The following is a 16,789-nucleotide window of genomic DNA, read 5'->3' as shown; positions in this document are numbered from 1 at the left end:
GTAACAGCTTCATTCTTTCTTTTCCAGGGGATGTGTCACCTATCAGCATGTCCCCCATCAGCCAGTCACAGTTTGTTCCTCTGGGCGAGGTTCTGCTGTTGGCCATCTCTGCTATGAACTCTGCCCATAAGCCCGTCACTCAGGAGGCCCTAACAGAACACCTGCAGACATGTTTTCCAGGTAAGAGGGTCCTTACAATGGTCCTTTTTACTGCTGCAAACCCAGATGTGAAGACATCAGGCAGTAAAGCTGAAGAGGTCATCAGCAGGTCAACTTTTCTTCCCAACAGGAGATGAACACATCGCGTCATGAAACCCATCAAAACTATCAGCTGAAGTTTTGTTTTATTGTAAATTAGATGTATTCTTCTATCTTTTACTTTTATTTGTATTTTATTTCTAAAAAGGTTGGAAAAGTCTTTTTTTATATGCAATTTTTTATGGTTTCTTTTTGTTGGTGGAAAATAAAGAAACCGTAAAACCCAGAAAAATAATTTGGTTTAAAAAAAAAAAAACTAAATGAAAAAATAACTGGGAATAGACCAGTAATCTGACTGGTTTTAATAGGAACAGGTAGGCTTGTGACAGGTTTAACTGGTAACAGGTAGGCAATAATGTTGTAATGACACCAGAAAATCAGTTGTCAGTACTAGTACCAGTAAATTTCCACCGTACTCGATCCCAAATTCAATACTATGGCAAAAAAAAAATATTTCTTAAACATCTCCATCTTTAAAGTGGAACTATTCTGTGCATTTCAGGCTAATTTATTTTTATTTCTGAGCCCAGAAGGGCAGGGATTGATTGAGTTATTGTCACAAATGGCTTTATTTACTTCAGATCGACCCTCTCCGTAGGCTGTCAGATCAGCCTGCGGGTTAAGTGTCTCTATGTGTGCTTTCCTCGTACTGAACTGTGAGTGTATGTGTGAATCATGCATAACGTTGTGTCCGATGTTTAATCTTGTGCGTGCGCCATGAAACATATCAATATAGAAGTAGGTGACATTACTGATAAAAGTGAAAGGGTTCAAACAAAGAAAAGTGAAAAGAGAAAAAAGTGACCGTGCCAAAGGAAGAAAATAATGTAAAAGAAACATCCGTGACGAGAACGGTGTAGCAGAGACGGGTGGAGAAAGTACTGATAATTATTTTGAAACCACAGTTTTACAAATATGGCATAACTTATTTAAGATTTAAGATGATTAAGGAACATACCAACAAGTCAGTAGAGCCACGGAGTGATGTTTGGGTCGCGGTACAACTGTCCATTGATAAATAATTTATCCACAGCGATGACAGCGCGAGCTCCTTCGGCGATGGATTTCCTCCTGATGGGGAACAGGACTCTCCGCCGATCCAGGATCTCTCTTGGAAACTGGTCATTAACTGCATAATGGAGGCCCCGAAGTTCACGACCCTGACTCTTCACCTGCTCCTTTTGTTTGTAGTTAACAAACCTGGCTACGATGGGCCGTGGCCGGCCGGCTCCGGGTTTCCTTCCGCCCAGACGGTGAACTCGGTGAAAGGCGATGTTCCCCACCGTTTCTTCCGGGAGCTTTAGATGAGTCTGGATGAAGTTTCTAACTGTGGTCTTGGGGTCTTCATCTGCTTGTTCTGGAATCCCTGCAAACACCAAGTTGTCCCTCATGCTTCTGGCTTGCAGATCCAGCACCGCTTCCTTCATCTTCTTGTTCTCCTCGGAGACTCTGGTCAATCCCTCGGTGAGGGATTTAACCGACTCTCTGAGGACTGCGTTTTCTATGGCCAGTGTTTCCACTTGCTTCTGGCTAAATTCCAATAATTCCCGCAAGGCCTGAAACTCTATGTGGAGAATCTCCACCAGGCTCAGGCGCACATCGAAACTACTGAGGTTTTTATCGATAGAAATAAGAACATCGGTTGTGTCGTTCCCCGGCGACGAAATGGCTCCGGATGAATCCTCATTCCGCTGTCTTTTAGCCTGGGATGATGCGCCTGGGGTCGATGTTTGCTTTGGCTTCCCCATGACAACTCTGTCGAAACACTGATCTATGAAGTCCGTCAGGCTGGCCAAATCCTCCTCATTGTGCTCCAGAATGCACCTTAAAGAGACACTATTTACCTACTTAGGAGAATGTTCAAATTAATTTCAGATTAATTTGGCAAAACGCACACATTAATAAATGAATGAATGAATAGTTTACGTTTGCCTAGTGGGACTCTGCCGTCTCAACCTCACTACTTGCCTATAGCATTACGTCACTTACCTGCGTCCTCCCTCACTTACCTGCCCCTGTCCTTAAAGACAGGTTCCCTGCAGGTTCCCTGTCTTTAAGGAGCTTTGTTAGATTGGACATGTTTCCTTCTTTTGTAATGATTCCCTTTTTATATCTACTGCAAACTGGGTTTGGGGGATTTTTTATGGCTCCTTCTTTGTTTTGTATGAAATAAAAATACTTCTATATATGGCTCCTGGTTCCTTTTATTTAACAAGATGAGGTGGAACAGCTGAACTCTGAGTCGCTATCTTCTCTAAATTATTTCGCTTGGAGCAGGTGGATGAACATCACTTGTATTTCTGTTACCTCTGGTAGCATGAAAATACAGGTACCGACAATACAGCAGTAATGCTGGTGCCAGCTTGATACTGTAGTACAGAGTACTGTGACAACACTAGTAGGTAACATGGCTGGTTTAACTTGGAATAGGTCAGTAACTGGGAAGAGCTCAGTGACGTGACTGGCTTAACCGGGAACAGATACATTGCGACAGACAGTTGGAAAAATCCACTTTTTTCTTTCATCAAAGTCAGAACAAAAAAAAAAATGTGACTGCTTCCTCCTGTCCTGCTTCTTCTTCCTCTTCACCTCATTTGGGATGTGATTTTGGTTTAGGAGAGACTTGTCAGCTCTTCTGTTGCAATGGAAACTCATCTTAAGTCTTGATAGAGTCCAAAGAAATCACTTAAACAACAAAGTGTAAAAACATCTTCTTGAAAAATTGATTTTATGTCTACTTAACCTCTTCAATACCACTGGGTTGCTGGCGATCAGGCAATACACTTTATCACCATCTGATGGTAATGAAGAGGTTAGCCTAATTTGTTTACATCTAGACCCAGGTCTAGTGGAACAACCTTAGTAACCCCCCCAACCCCTCCTGCTCTCATTCTTCTCTCTTGTTGCTTTCAGGTGTTCCCACTCCAACAGAGGAGGCTCTGCATCACACCCTAAACATGCTCGTCCGTGAGCGGAAGATTTACCCAACCCCAGATGGATACTGCATTGTTACCCCCCAGACCTACTTCATCACCCCGAGTCTCATCAGAACCAGCTCCAAGTGGTACCACTTAGAGGAACGGTCAGCTGAGCGACACCCTAAACAGGAGCATCAGCAAACCCAGTGCACTTCCCCCCTCTCTGGAACTATAACCCCCTCCAACTCTGGGGGGCTCCGAGACCGTACCCACCCAAAGTCCAGCCTGAATCATGGAGTAGGTGAGGACTGTTTTTACCGGTCAGACGATCCTCCAAGCCACCATACCACCCTGCAGCGTCGCTCCCCTAAAGACCACCGGGAGGCGTACTCATTGCAGCCATCCCCCCAGACTCCTCCTCAGCCAGTAGGAGGCACCACAGAAAAGAGCCGGAGCAGCCTGGGGTTTCCCTTCAAAACGGATACACTTACCAAGCACCGTGGGGGGTGCGCTGGAGGGGGCGGAACTGGAGACTCTGAGAAGCAGACTGGAGGAAACGGGACAGGAAGTCGGAAGTTTGGTCTGAAGTTGTTCCGTCTGAGTTTCAAGAAGGATAAGACAAAGCAGCTGGCCACATTCTCTGCTCAATTCCCCCCAGAGGAGTGGCCCCTCTGGGACGAGGAGGCCCCCAGCCAGCTTCCCCGCCATGTGGAGATGGAGATCATCCGCAGGATCAACCCAGACCTCACTGTGGAAAATCTAGCTCGCCACACAGCTGTCATGAAGCGTCTGGAAGAGGAGCGTGCGCAGAGAAGCAAAGCTTCATCGGCCAATCAGAGCTCTCGCAGCAGAAGAAGTGGCGGTCGTCACAGGAAGCAGTCCCAGACCAAGCTCAGCCGCTCCCACAGCAAGACCAGGGCGTTCCGGTTGGATACCAGTGACAGATCCCACTTAGAGCCAGCTGATCGGGACTACCGTGGCTACTCATCCTCATTGGCTCGGTCACCGCGGGAACAAGCCCTCAACATTGAACGCCAGAGGGCTCGGCTTCACCTAGCACACAGTATTCCCAACATCCTAGACTCCTCCCACCTTCCTGTCACACCGGAGTGGGACGTGTCCGGAGAACTAGCAAAGCGACGCACAGAGATGCCTTTCCCCGAGCCGAGCCACGTCCCATCCATCCACCAGTCCAAGGTCCACCGCTCACATTCCCACACCCAGGAGAGGAAATCCCGGAATGAGCGTAGCAGCAAGGCCAAGGAGCGCTCCCGGTCCATGGACAACTCTAAAGGAGCGCTCGGAGTGGGACTCATTGGACCGCCGGACTACTATGATGACCGGAGCCGTTACTACACTGATGACGGCACTCTGCGGACCAATCAAAGCTCTTCTCACTACATCCAGACCACACCTCCTATGGCAAAGGTGCCGGGGGAATCTCTGGGACTGGACGGAAGCAGAAACTTTGAGAAGAGTAAGAGTAGGGACAGCTTACCAGCTTACTCCCCCAAGCCACTGACCTCAAACCCTCCAGATGATTACTTCCAGTGCTCTGGGACCTCTGAGGTGACAACCACAAACACACTGGGAAGTCTGGGGAAAAGCAGTCATGATTGTTTAAAAGGCTGCAGCACTGACCGGCAAGTGGACAGACAGACTTCCCATCCTCTGGAAAGTAAAGATGACTTCCAGAAGTCTGTCCCTAAAGGGGGCAGCCTGCCTCCTATACCTCTCTCTGTCCCTGACCCCTCCATTTCTAACGGACGGCCCACTCACAGTCAGGAGAAGCACAAGGAGATCTTTAGTAAAGACACCCTGTTTAAGCCTCCCCCAAGCCTCCCCCTGCCAGGCTATAGCTCCCTGAGGAAGCCCAAAGGTCTCTCCTCCACTCCGTCCTCCTCCTGCGATGCTTTAGACTCCCACAACAGCTTTGATGCTCCAAAACCACTTCTAGCAACGCCACCTGCTTCAGCACAGGGAATTGAACCGGCTGCCTGTGCCGCAGAGGCCGCTTTTGACTACTACAATGTCTCTGATGACGAGGAGCTGGAGGACGGGGGGCTTAAAAGTCGAGAGGAGGGGGAGAAGTCGGGAAGGAGCGTAGCTGGGCTTGAAGCAGGAGGAGCAGGGACCATGCAGTGGCTGCTGGAGAGGGAAAAGGCCAGGGATCTACAGAGAAGGTTTGAAAGGACCCTCACCTTCTCTGGTGTTAAGGAAAACCTTCCAGAACCTGGCCAAAACCAACATTTGGCCCACTCAGCCCGGCTAGACAGCATGGATTCCAGCTCTGTCACTGTTGACAGTGGATTCAACTCCCCACGGTGAGAACGTTGTCATCCTTCACTGATGTTATCTGCAGCCACAAATCTGGGAATAAACGTCAGATCCAAATGTGTTAACAGATGTTACACCTGCATTTTTCGCTATCACACCTGGCTATCGGTCAGCCATAAGCTTGGTATAATACCTGACATAGTACCCTCAGGAAAGTGGCTCATTTAATAATCAGAAATATAGCTGAAAGGTCAACAGGTTGTTAAGATTTTTCCATCCTGTTTGGGTCCTCAATCAGCCATCTCATGTAATAACTTTTCCGGCCTTCTCTGGCCAGTTGGCACATCGAAATCTGGTGAAACTTATCCCCTCAACCCCTACTGCACTCAACCCTAACAGCCCTTAACCCCCCAACACCCTACCTTACTCCACCCTTACCCCCCAACCCCTACCATACTGTATTGTATTCCACCCTTACACCCCTTACACCACCCAACCCATTCCCTACTCTTCCATACCCCACTAACATCACCCAACCCCTTTTCTATTCCACCCTAACCACTGTAACACCACTTAGATCACCTAACCTCACCTTACTGTACCATACTCCACCCTTACCCAACTTACTTTACCTAACCCCTCCCCTATTCCAGCGTAGTCCACCATAACCCCCCTTATCCCATAAATGTGTGGGTTCTCAATGTGTATGTGTATGCATGTTTATCATTTACAAAATATAATAAATAAAAGGATAGGCCCCAAGTTCCCCACGACCCTTAATTGGACTAAGCAGTTCAGAAATGAAATGGCTTTTTTGGGTCCCTTACACCTCACAGCAACAAGTACTTGTTAGTACTTGTTTAACTTTACAGCAGAGATTAAATTTCAAGTTTAAAAAGCTGCAACAAAGCATTAAACCTCTGGCTAGCAGCTGTACTTATGGATTTATCTAGATATGAGAGCTAGGCTGTAGACATGAGCTAGGCTGTAGGTGTATGCTGCATATAAGCAACATAATAATCGAAATTACTGGAAAAAAATTATTTATGCAGCCCTCTGATGCCGTTAAACCTTAAATGACATTTTCTTTGTTTTCTTTGCCATGACCTGATTTCTCATATGAACCAAAACAAATCTTTCAATGACGTCAAAACATGTCATCTTTGATAATTGCATTTTAAACACTCCCCTCGTCATTCACATCACTTCTCTTAAAACCTGCCTCAACATGTAGCTGACAAAGTGATGGACAGACGTTTTTATGTTGTCAGCTTATGCTGTGCTAGGTTAGCATAGCTACAGCCATGTTATTGCTAACAAACAGATAGTGTGTTACCTGAGAGGACCTTTTATAAAAACAGGGAAGGTTTGCTCCACATGATGATATAAACTGACCATTTATTGTGACCAGTCATTCTTTATGTTACAGATTAAACTCACTGACTGCATCACACACACAGATCACACTTCGTATCAGTACGTGGCACTATATACTAAGAACAGGCAGTAACAACTTAAGCTAACTTAACATAACTTTAGCAATGTCATGTAAATGAAAAGCACGCACTCGTCATTACATATAGCAAAGACAATTCAACTGAAGCTGGAGACATGCTGAGTTGTCGTTAATTAAAAAATGTTATGAACTTGCCTGTCAGCAAGCAAAGTCCGCCTACCTGTAATCTTGCCTGACTGTAGCTTCACTCCTGTATGTTACAGTGGTAAGGCCTGGGGATTGAATTGGAGTCAAGAGTTCCATCTATTAGACAAAAGCTGCATCCTTCTATGCGACTCCCAGCACAGTATTTACTGTTTTATGAGTAATTAAGAATAAATCAGTGATTAATCAGCAAAAGTCAGGCTGGTTACAATTAATTTAAAAACGGCTATAATCGACTGATTTCATCGCCCGGCCAATTAAATGGTCGGATCCTAGTTTAGACACATGCTCTTATGTTAAATGTTCTCTAGTGACTGTTTTTCTTCTCTGTCTGAATTTGGTCCTGTGCTGGATTGGTGACCTGCCCAGGTGTGTCTGGGTAGCCCCTTGGATGAATGGGGATTGCGATTGCATATAGCTTACAGTGCTTTACTGGTCCAGCCTACTGGAGATCAGACATGAAACTTAAGCTGAAAGGAGTATATTTCTGATGTGATGGATGTGTAGCATTCCTCATTATATCTTTTTATCTTAACAGAACCAGAGAGAGTTTAGCTTCTAACACCTCGTCCATCGTGGAGAGTAACCGGCGGCAGAACCTGGCTCTGAGTCCTGGACAACTCGGCATCACCACCAGCGGCGCTCCTCCTTTCTCTTTCCGTGCCATATCAGAACCTACTGGAACCCAACCAGATAAACTCCAGAAGCCTAGCAACTGCCTCGCCTCCATCACAAGTGTGTAGGCTTACTTTGAGAACCTGACCAGAAAGTCCAGGTCCCCCTCCAAGGTCTTCTACACACTGGGACATGTCCACACTGTGGAAACATACACTGAATTAAAGCACCAGGAAACTGGTCCAGCACACTCATCTTCAGCTGGGTAGACTGAGATCATCTGCTGCCTCCAATTTAGACACTGCTGTGCTGTCACATGACTCGTTCTGGTTGGAGGGGGCAGGGTATATCTCTAGTAATCTCAGGTCTGTTGTTTCCACTCCCACTCTGATTCTTGAGATTGGTGCTCCCATCCATCCATCCATCCATCCATCCATCCATCCATCTATCCATCCATCCATCCATTTCAGCTGCCTTTAAGGAAGGATATGGCCGAATCATGCTGCTCTCAATTCTAACTGCTGAGAGGAAAAATCCAAAACTAATAAAGAAGCTAACTAAAATAAAATTTTATTCGGATTAGTCAAGAGATGCAATAAGTTACAACTGCTCTCATTTAATAAAATTTAAACACTTCTATAAACAAACCAAACAAGATTTAAACCCCTTAAAACTCATCTTGTAGACACTCTTATGTAGACATGTTTCCATGTAGACATGACGTTTCATGTAGACATGGTGTTTCCAAGTCGACATAATGTTTCTAAGTATACATGTTTCCAAGTAAACATGTTTGCATTTAGACATGACATTTCCATGTAGACATGGTGTTTCCATGTTGACGAAATATTTCCACATAGGCAGAATGTTTCCATGTAGACATGTTTTCATATAGACATGATATTTCCATGTACACATGATGTTCCTATGTAGACATGATGTTTCCATGTAGACATTATTTCCACATAGACATGGTGTTCCTATGTAGACATAATGTTTTCATGTAGACATGTTTGCATGTAGACATAATGTTTCCACATAGACATGATGTTTCTATATAGACATAATGTTTCCATTTAGACATAATGTTTACATGTTGACATAATATTTCCACATAGACATGATGTTCCTATGTAGACATGATGTTTCCATGTAGACATTATTTCCACATAGACATGATGTTCCAATGTAGACATAATGTTTCAATGTAGACACAATGTTTCCATTTAGACATAATATTTCCATATAGACATGATGTTCCAATGTAGACATAATGTTTCCATGTAGACATAATGTGTCCATTTAGACATAATATTTCCACATAGACATGATGTTCCAATGTAGACACAATGTTTCCATTTAGGCATAATATTTCCGTATAGACATGATGTTCCAATGTAGACCTAATGTTTCCATGTAGACATATTTCCACATAGACATGATGTTCCTATGTAGACATATTTCCTTGTAGACATAATGTTTCCACGTAGACATGATGTTTCTTTGTTGACATAATGTTTCCATGTAGACATGTTTCCACATAGACATGATGTTCCTATGTAGACATAATGTTTCCATGTAGACACATAATGTTTCCATGTAGACATAATGTTTCCACATAGACATGATGTTCTTATGTACACGTAATGTTTCCATGCAGACATAACGTTACCATGTAGACATGGTGTTCCTATGTAGATAAGTTTCCACATAATTTCCACATAACTGATCTTCACCATTATCATCATCATCATGTTCATTAATTATTGCATCGCTGCCTCCTGTTATCAGCTGTGTTTTAGAGTTCAGCCTCAAACTGAAAAAAGTAAAAAGTGTTGATGGTGTTGTAATAAATCTGGGCCTGTCTGTTATGTAGATATCTCACATGTACAGTTAGTCTTATAATTCAGAACAATGTGTAAAATAGAAACTGTCTTAATGTAAGTATTACACTGGGGAGGTTTACGGGTACTTTTTTTTAAAACTAAGAATGTGTTGTTTCCAGTATTTACAATAAATTTTACATCACCAGTTTTACATCACCTCTCAACTCGCTCGTTTACCAACATCAGCATTTCCAGTTTTATTCCAGCTCGTATGAACACATTGGTTATTTCTTCCTATCCTGATTTATGTAAAGTTTTGTGTCCAGAAACCAGACCTTTGGTGGATTTTTACTGGTTGTTTACTTCTCATTCACCCACTTCTGGACTTCCATCTTTGATAAGACCTGTGACTTCAACATGCCAACAAGATGAAAGAATGATTTTCTACATGGACTCATTTGGTTTTTTTTGTTTTTATTTTCAGATTCAGATGAAACTTGAATACTACTTCCATAACTATTGGGACGCTGTGTAACAGAAATAAGTTATTCATTAATGAAATAATGAACCAACACTTTATTAATGGAAAATTCATTAAAAATATTTCCTCAGCTTGAATCTAATATCACTGTCTCGTCTCCTAGACCAGTTACAGGTCCAAATCCCCCCCAAAAGCAAAACCCCTCCGCTCGGTTCGACTTTCCAGGACAACTGCCAAACAAAAGCCCTGCCAAATGAAATGGTAAATGGATAGACCACATCTTAAGCTCCTGCAGGAAGTGGACACAGTGTGGAACAGCATATACACCAGGGGTAGGCAACTCCGGTCCTCGAGTGCCACAGTCCTGCAAATGTTAGGATATTCCCTGCTGCAACACACCTCATTCTAATCAAAGGCTAATATGCAGACTTGAGCGTTTGATGTCAAGCTCTGTACAAGTCTGCTGATCAGGTCGGATGTGTGTCAGCCTAACATTTGCTGGACTGTGGAACTTGAGGACTGGAGTTGCCTATGCCTGGGATACACTATGCTACAGAGCTTATATGAGGAGAGATAATCTGTTGATGGTGTTCATGAGAAGAGGTATCACACACATCAAGTGTGGCATGGAGATTGACTCCCTTTTTGAACTTCTAATGGAGGAGGGGGGAAACTGCAGTTTTTGGCACTTTTACGTTTAACCATCAGAGGTTGGTGATTGGTCAATTCTCACACATTCCCATGTTAAAAAGGCCAATTTCACAGCAGAAATAAAAATATTTACAGCCTGCTACAAAATAAAAAGAAACATTTTAGCTCTAATGGCTGTCTTTACAGGGCATGAGAGGAACCAGAGTGCTCCAATGAGAGTGGCAACACTCCCAGACTTATATAGAAAGACTGGAATGTGGAAGTCAGGTGGTTCATGGAGCTGCCGATAGTTCCAAACACCAATAATTCCACCATTGACTGTCATTCATTTATGGTGTTTTGGAAGCATTTTCTCAGGTAAGTGGCTGAAATAAGAACAGTTTTTAGCATTGTGAGTCATTAGCTAAATATTCTGCAACAAATTAAGTCAACTGTGTTATTAGGGCCAGTTTAAGTTTATTAGTTGTGTAATTAACAAGCTAGTGGTAGTTTAAACTGCGGTTGGCTAACGAGTCAGACTCTAGACGTCATCAGTAAATCTGTTTTTATCATCAATTTATAGCAGTTATTAGCTGTTGTTTGTTCGCACATGAAGATTTTTTTTGGGATTTAAGATTTATACTTTTGTGTTGGCTGTATTAGTTTGCCTGGTTTTAATTCCTGGTTGTAAACTAGATTATAATATTAACCACTGTCAGGGAAATTTTATGTTCTGACTTAGATTTTCATATATTTCATAGTCCTAGTGTATATTCAATTCTGATTATGGCTTTGTGGGCTTTCTGAAAAGATCATGATGAACTTAAGCTTAGTTCCAGTGTCTGCTTATTCCCTTTACAGACAAAGCAATGTGTAGATCTGACATGTCTGCTTTCAGACATTGGGATCTGATGAGTTAGAACAGATCTAACTAATCAAGAGGGTTACAGCTAACAACAGACATTTCTTCTTTAGAATAACATAGATTCAGGTCAGACAACTGACGCCCTTATGCGAGGGTAAAAGGATGCTTCAGCCCGGGACTCAGGTAGAACATTCCAGACTTCTGCCCTGTCGGACCTCTGGACTGTCTCTCCAAATTGCAATTTGTATTATTCTGTACTTAATTTTCTGTTCAATAAAATTTGTAATCTTTTTCACTTCAGAACCAGACTCCTCGTCATCGACAGAATTTTTTCCACAACACCACATAACTTTTTTACTGAGACTAATGAGGTTAATTTAGTTGGAGTTATACATCCACCCCTCCCTGAGCCGTCACCTTATCGTGGTGGAGGGGTTTGTGCGTCCCGAAGATCCTAGCAGCTATGTTGTCGGGGGTTTTATGCCCCTGGTAGGGTCACCCATGGCAAACAGGTGTCTAGGGGAGGGACCAGACCAAGCACGGCTCATCGACCCCTATGATGACGACAAACCTGGGCAGAAATTTTCCCTTGCCCGGACGCGGGCTACCGGGACCCCCCTCTGGAGCCAGGCTTGGTGGTGGGGTACGAGAGCGAGCGTCTGGTGGCCGGGCCTTTACCCATGGGGCCCGGTCGGGCTCAGCCCGAAAGGGTTACATGGGGCCCACCTCCCGTGGGCTCACCATCTGCGAGAGGAGCCGTAGGGGTCGGGTGCAATGTGAGCTGGGCGGCAGTAAGGGGCTGGACCTTCTTCCACTCTGGAGTTGCTCATGGTGAGAGGCGCCGAGCAGGTGTGGGCATTCTCATCAGCCCCCAGCCTGGTGCCTGCACGTTGGGGTTTACCCCGGTGGATGAAAGGGTAGTTTCCCTCCGCCTCCGGGTGGGGGGACGGGTCCTGACTGTTGTCTGTGCTTATGCACCGAACAGCAGTTCAGAGTACCCACCCTTTCTGGAGTCCTTGGAGGGAGTGTTGGAGGGTGCTCCTTCTGGGGACTCCATTGTTCTGCTGGGGGACTTCAATGCTCACGTGGGCAATGACAGTGAGACCTGGAGGGGAGTGATTGGGAGGCACGGTCCCCCTCCTCTGAACCCAAATGGTGTTTTGTTATTTGACTTCTGTGCTCGTCATGGATTGTCCATAACGAACACCATGTTCCAACATAAGAGTGTCCATATGTACACCTGGCATCAGGACGCCCTGGGCCGCAGTTCGATGATCGATTTTGCAGTCGTATCGTTGGACCTGCGGCCACATGCCTTGGACACTCGGGTGAAGAGGGGGGCGGAGCTTCAACTGATCACCACCTGGTGGTGAGTTGGCTCAGATGGTGGGGGAGGAAGCCGGTCAGATCTGGCAGGCCCAAACATGTTGTGAGGGTCTACTGGGAACGTCTGGCTGAGTCCCCCGTCAGAGTGAGCTTCAACTCCCACCTTCAGCAGAGCTTCAACCATGTCCCGAGTGAGGCGGGGGACATTGAGTCTGAATGGGCTGTGTTCCGTGCCTCTATTGCTGAGGCGGCCAGCCGGAGCTGTGGCCATAGAGTCGTTGGTGCCTGTCGTGGCGGTAATCCCAGGACTCGTTGGTGGACACCAGCAGTGAGGGATGCCATCAAGCTGAAGAAGGAGTCCTATTGGGCCTTCTTGGCCTGTGGGACTCTGGAGGCAGCTAATGGGTACCGACAGGCTAAGCGGCAAGCAGCTTCGGCTGTTGCAAAGTCAAAAACTCGGGCATGGGAGGAGTTCGGCGAGGCCATGGAGAAAGACTTCTGGACGGCTTCAAGGCGATTCTGGTCCACCATCCGGCGGCTCAGCAGGGGGAAGCAGTGCTCCGACAATACTGTGTACAGTGGAGATGGGGAGCTGCTGACTTCAACTCGGGACACTGTGGGTCGGTGGAGGGAATACTTCTGATAAAGGGCAGCCTTGGCGGAGTCCAACCCTCACTGGAAACTAATCCAACTAACTGCCGGCAATGCGGACCAAGCTCTGACACATGTCGTACAGGGACCGGACAGCTCGCACAAGAGGGTCCGGTACCCCATACTCCCGTAGTACCCCCCACAGGAGCCCCCAGGGTACATGGTCAAAGGCCTTCTCCAGGTCCACAAAGCACATGTAGACTGGTTGGGCAAACTCCCATGCCCCCTCCAGGACCCCAAAGAGGGTATAGAGCTGGTCCACTGTTCCGCGGCCAGGACGAAAACCACACTGCTCCTCCTCAATCCGAGACTCGACTATCCGACAAACCCTCCTCTCCAGGACCCCTGAATAGACCTTACCAGGGAGGCTGAGGAGTGTGATTCCCCTGTAATTGGAACACACCCTCCGGTCCCCCTTCTTAAAAAATCTTACTGTCATTGGCCACATGAGCATTGAAGTCCCCCAGTAGAACAATGGAGTCCCCAGAAGGAGCACCCTCCAGCATTCCCTCCAAGGACTCCAGAAAGGGTGGGTACTCTGAACTGCTGTTTGGTGCGTAAGCACAGACAACAGTCAGGACCCGTCCCCCCACCCGAAGGCAGAGGGAAACTACCTTCCCGTCCACCGGGGTAAACCCCAACGAGCAGGCACCAAGCTGGGGGCTGAGGAGAATGCCCACACCTGCTTGATGCCTCTCACCATGAGCAACTCCAGAGTGGAAGAAGGTCCAGCCCCTCTCGAGGGTTCTGGTTCCAGAGCCCAAGCCATGCGTCGAGGTGAGTCCAACTATATCTAGCCGGAACCGCTCAACCTCGTGCACAAACTCAGGCTCCTTCCCCACCAGAGAGGTGACGTTCCACGTCCCTAGAGCCAGCTTCTGCAGCCGGGGATCGGACCGCCAGGGCCCCTTGCTGCCGCCCAGCTCACATTGCACCCGACCCCAACAGTTCCTTCTGCAGATAGTGACACCACGGGAGATGGGACCATGTAAGCCATTCAGGCTTAGCCCGATGGGCAAAGGTCCAGCCACCAGCTGCTTGCTCTCATGCCCCACCAGGCCCCACTCATGGCTCCAGAGGGGAGCCCCATGACCTGCGTTTGGGCAAGGGAGCGTTTCCACCCATGGTCGCAGTCATCATAGAGGTCTTTGAACCACACTTAGTATCTAAATCACACCCATAATTATATATATAAATTTATAAAATCACTAAATATAATCTGTAAATGTATTTACTCATGTGTTTACCCTCTCATTTCTGTTGACTATGATAAATTTAGTCTCTGCTGCTTCCAAAAAGAAATCTTTAAATAAACTAGAAAAGTGCTCTTCTTGAAGAAGAGCAAATGTTAATGCCCTTTTCTGCTGAACAATTGATATGCAATTGCATAACCATTTGGAGAAGCAGCACAACTATGCAATTTAATTTATTACAATAATGCAACAGGATTTGAACCCACAGACATATGAACAACAGCCCATTTCTTTAACCATTACACCAGCACAGCTTGCCACTGTGCCTTGGCAGAATCATCAAAAAAATTTTCATCATTGGCATGGGAATGATTTTTTTTTTTTTTTTTTTTTTTTACAATTCCAGCAATGTGTAATCTGCAAAGGAGCTTAAGATTTAAATGTGTAAAGTAGCACACAAGATTTATTAGACATAGATCAGCATAAAGACAAGAAGTACAACCATCTGATATGATTTATGAAACTCCAGCACCTGGATTTGAAATCACAACCTTCTGAATGAGAGCAATTCATTTTACCACTATACCACTACAATTGTTCTTCATAACCTGGCAGGAGCGCTACTATTTTTTGCCATTGGTATGGGATTGCCTTTGCCACCAGTGTAATCAGCGGAATTGCAAAAAGATGTGAAAGGTTGAACTGCTGTCAAGACGCCAAAGATTATTTTAAATAATTTCTATTTAAAATAAAATTCTAAAGTCAGAAGTCAAACTACATCAATAATTGCAGAAAATGATTGCAGAAAACCATTTAGAACTGCTTGTGTAATCAGTTAAAGACTATTGTTTGACGTGAGCAATGTTGTTTCATTTGAAGCACTTTAACAACAAAACTATAATATTTAACTGTCATTTCTGCAGTTTATTTATTTTCTCTATTGAACTAATCCTTCATATTAATTGCACAACTTTTGAGGACAGACATTGTACAGGATCTTTTTTATTTGTGCAGTTTTCAGCCAAAAACAAAGCCAAAGTCAAAACTCTTTGTTCAGATCAGTCCACAGCATTCTGTGTGCAAAGCTGACATACCATTACAGTATACAATGAACAAAACTGGATTTGAACCCGTCCCATGTATATCAATGCGTACCTGTGAGCTCCGAACCCCCGTTGAAGCTGTTTTCAGCTCATTATGCAAAAACTGTCCAATCGCCAAGCTGAATTTTTTCAACGTCCAATCTGGATTGGGTTTGAAGGACTTTCATCCAATCACAAGGCTGAATTTATTTTTACAAAATGCTAAATATCTCAAAAACTACAAAGATTTCAAATAAAACAAATCGTAGCACACATGTCCTGAAGGAGCTGCACAGTTTAAGATCTGAATGACTGAAGTGACTTGAACGGTGCAGGACTAGTAGCACGGCAAATATCGGCGGAATAATATATGATAATAATAATAAGATAGAAAGAACAGGAACTCAATAATGTGAATGCACATTCACATTAATTATTTAGACAGTATAGTAATCAATACACATTATTGGGCAATACTGAGGGAAGACTGGGAGGAAAATTGATGTATTTGCGCTGTCTCGCGCCAGAACCCAAGGAAATGGACTGACGGCGCTGAACTGTTTAGAACGATCGAGGCTAATGAACCACGTGACCGCGTGTCGGCGAGTTTAAAGAGTGTCGCAACTCTGTAAGTAAATGGCTCTAAGAGGAACCCATCACTCCGCCTGCATCTCGCCAATCAGATTATACGTGGGCGAGGCCATAAAGATCCATCCGCGTGTCACAGCCAAATCAGAAGTTTGTCAGGAGAAGTCATCTGTTGGACACGACCTCAGAAGATGTCCTCGGGACTGACGCTCGCGCACTCTTCACGTTTCGTGCTTGTGGTCCAGCTGGTTCTTTTCGGAGAACCCCGGCAGGTTCTGGCGGCCCGTCCGCTGCTCGTCTTCCTCATCGATGGGTTCCGTTACGACTACATGGATGACCTGCACGCGCTTCCCGGATTTAGGGGACTTGTGGAGTCAGGGGTGAAGGTGGACTACATGACGCCGGACTTCCCGAGTCTG

The 16,789-nt window shown here is 45.3% G+C and overlaps 2 protein-coding genes across 2 annotated transcripts in view; both read left to right on the top strand.

Annotated features, from left to right (window-relative positions):
• stox2b (storkhead box 2b) overlaps window positions 1-10,002 on the top strand; it is a 33,290-nt gene extending 23,288 nt beyond the window's left edge. Inside the window, exons 2-4 of the mRNA XM_079250371.1 lie at window positions 28-180; window positions 3,172-5,500; window positions 7,652-10,002. Coding sequence (XP_079106497.1) covers window positions 28-180; window positions 3,172-5,500; window positions 7,652-7,856 — 2,687 coding nt within the window. The 3' untranslated portion in view covers window positions 7,857-10,002. The remainder of the gene's footprint in view (window positions 1-27; window positions 181-3,171; window positions 5,501-7,651) is intronic.
• A 6,559-nt stretch (window positions 10,003-16,561) lies between these two features.
• enpp6 (ectonucleotide pyrophosphatase/phosphodiesterase 6) overlaps window positions 16,562-16,789 on the top strand; it is a gene marked incomplete at its 5' end in the record, with an annotated part of 98,753 nt that continues 98,525 nt past the window's right edge. Inside the window, one exon of the mRNA XM_079249702.1 lies at window positions 16,562-16,784. Within this exon, the coding sequence (XP_079105828.1) occupies window positions 16,562-16,784 (223 nt within the window). The remainder of the gene's footprint in view (window positions 16,785-16,789) is intronic.

The sequence above is a fragment of the Telmatherina bonti genome (genome assembly GCF_933228915.1).
Source record: "Telmatherina bonti genome assembly, chromosome: 12".
Classification (NCBI taxonomy): Eukaryota; Metazoa; Chordata; class Actinopteri; order Atheriniformes; family Telmatherinidae; genus Telmatherina; species Telmatherina bonti.
The sequence above is the reverse complement of the archived record's forward strand: the minus strand, read 5'-3'. Positions and strand labels throughout refer to the sequence as shown.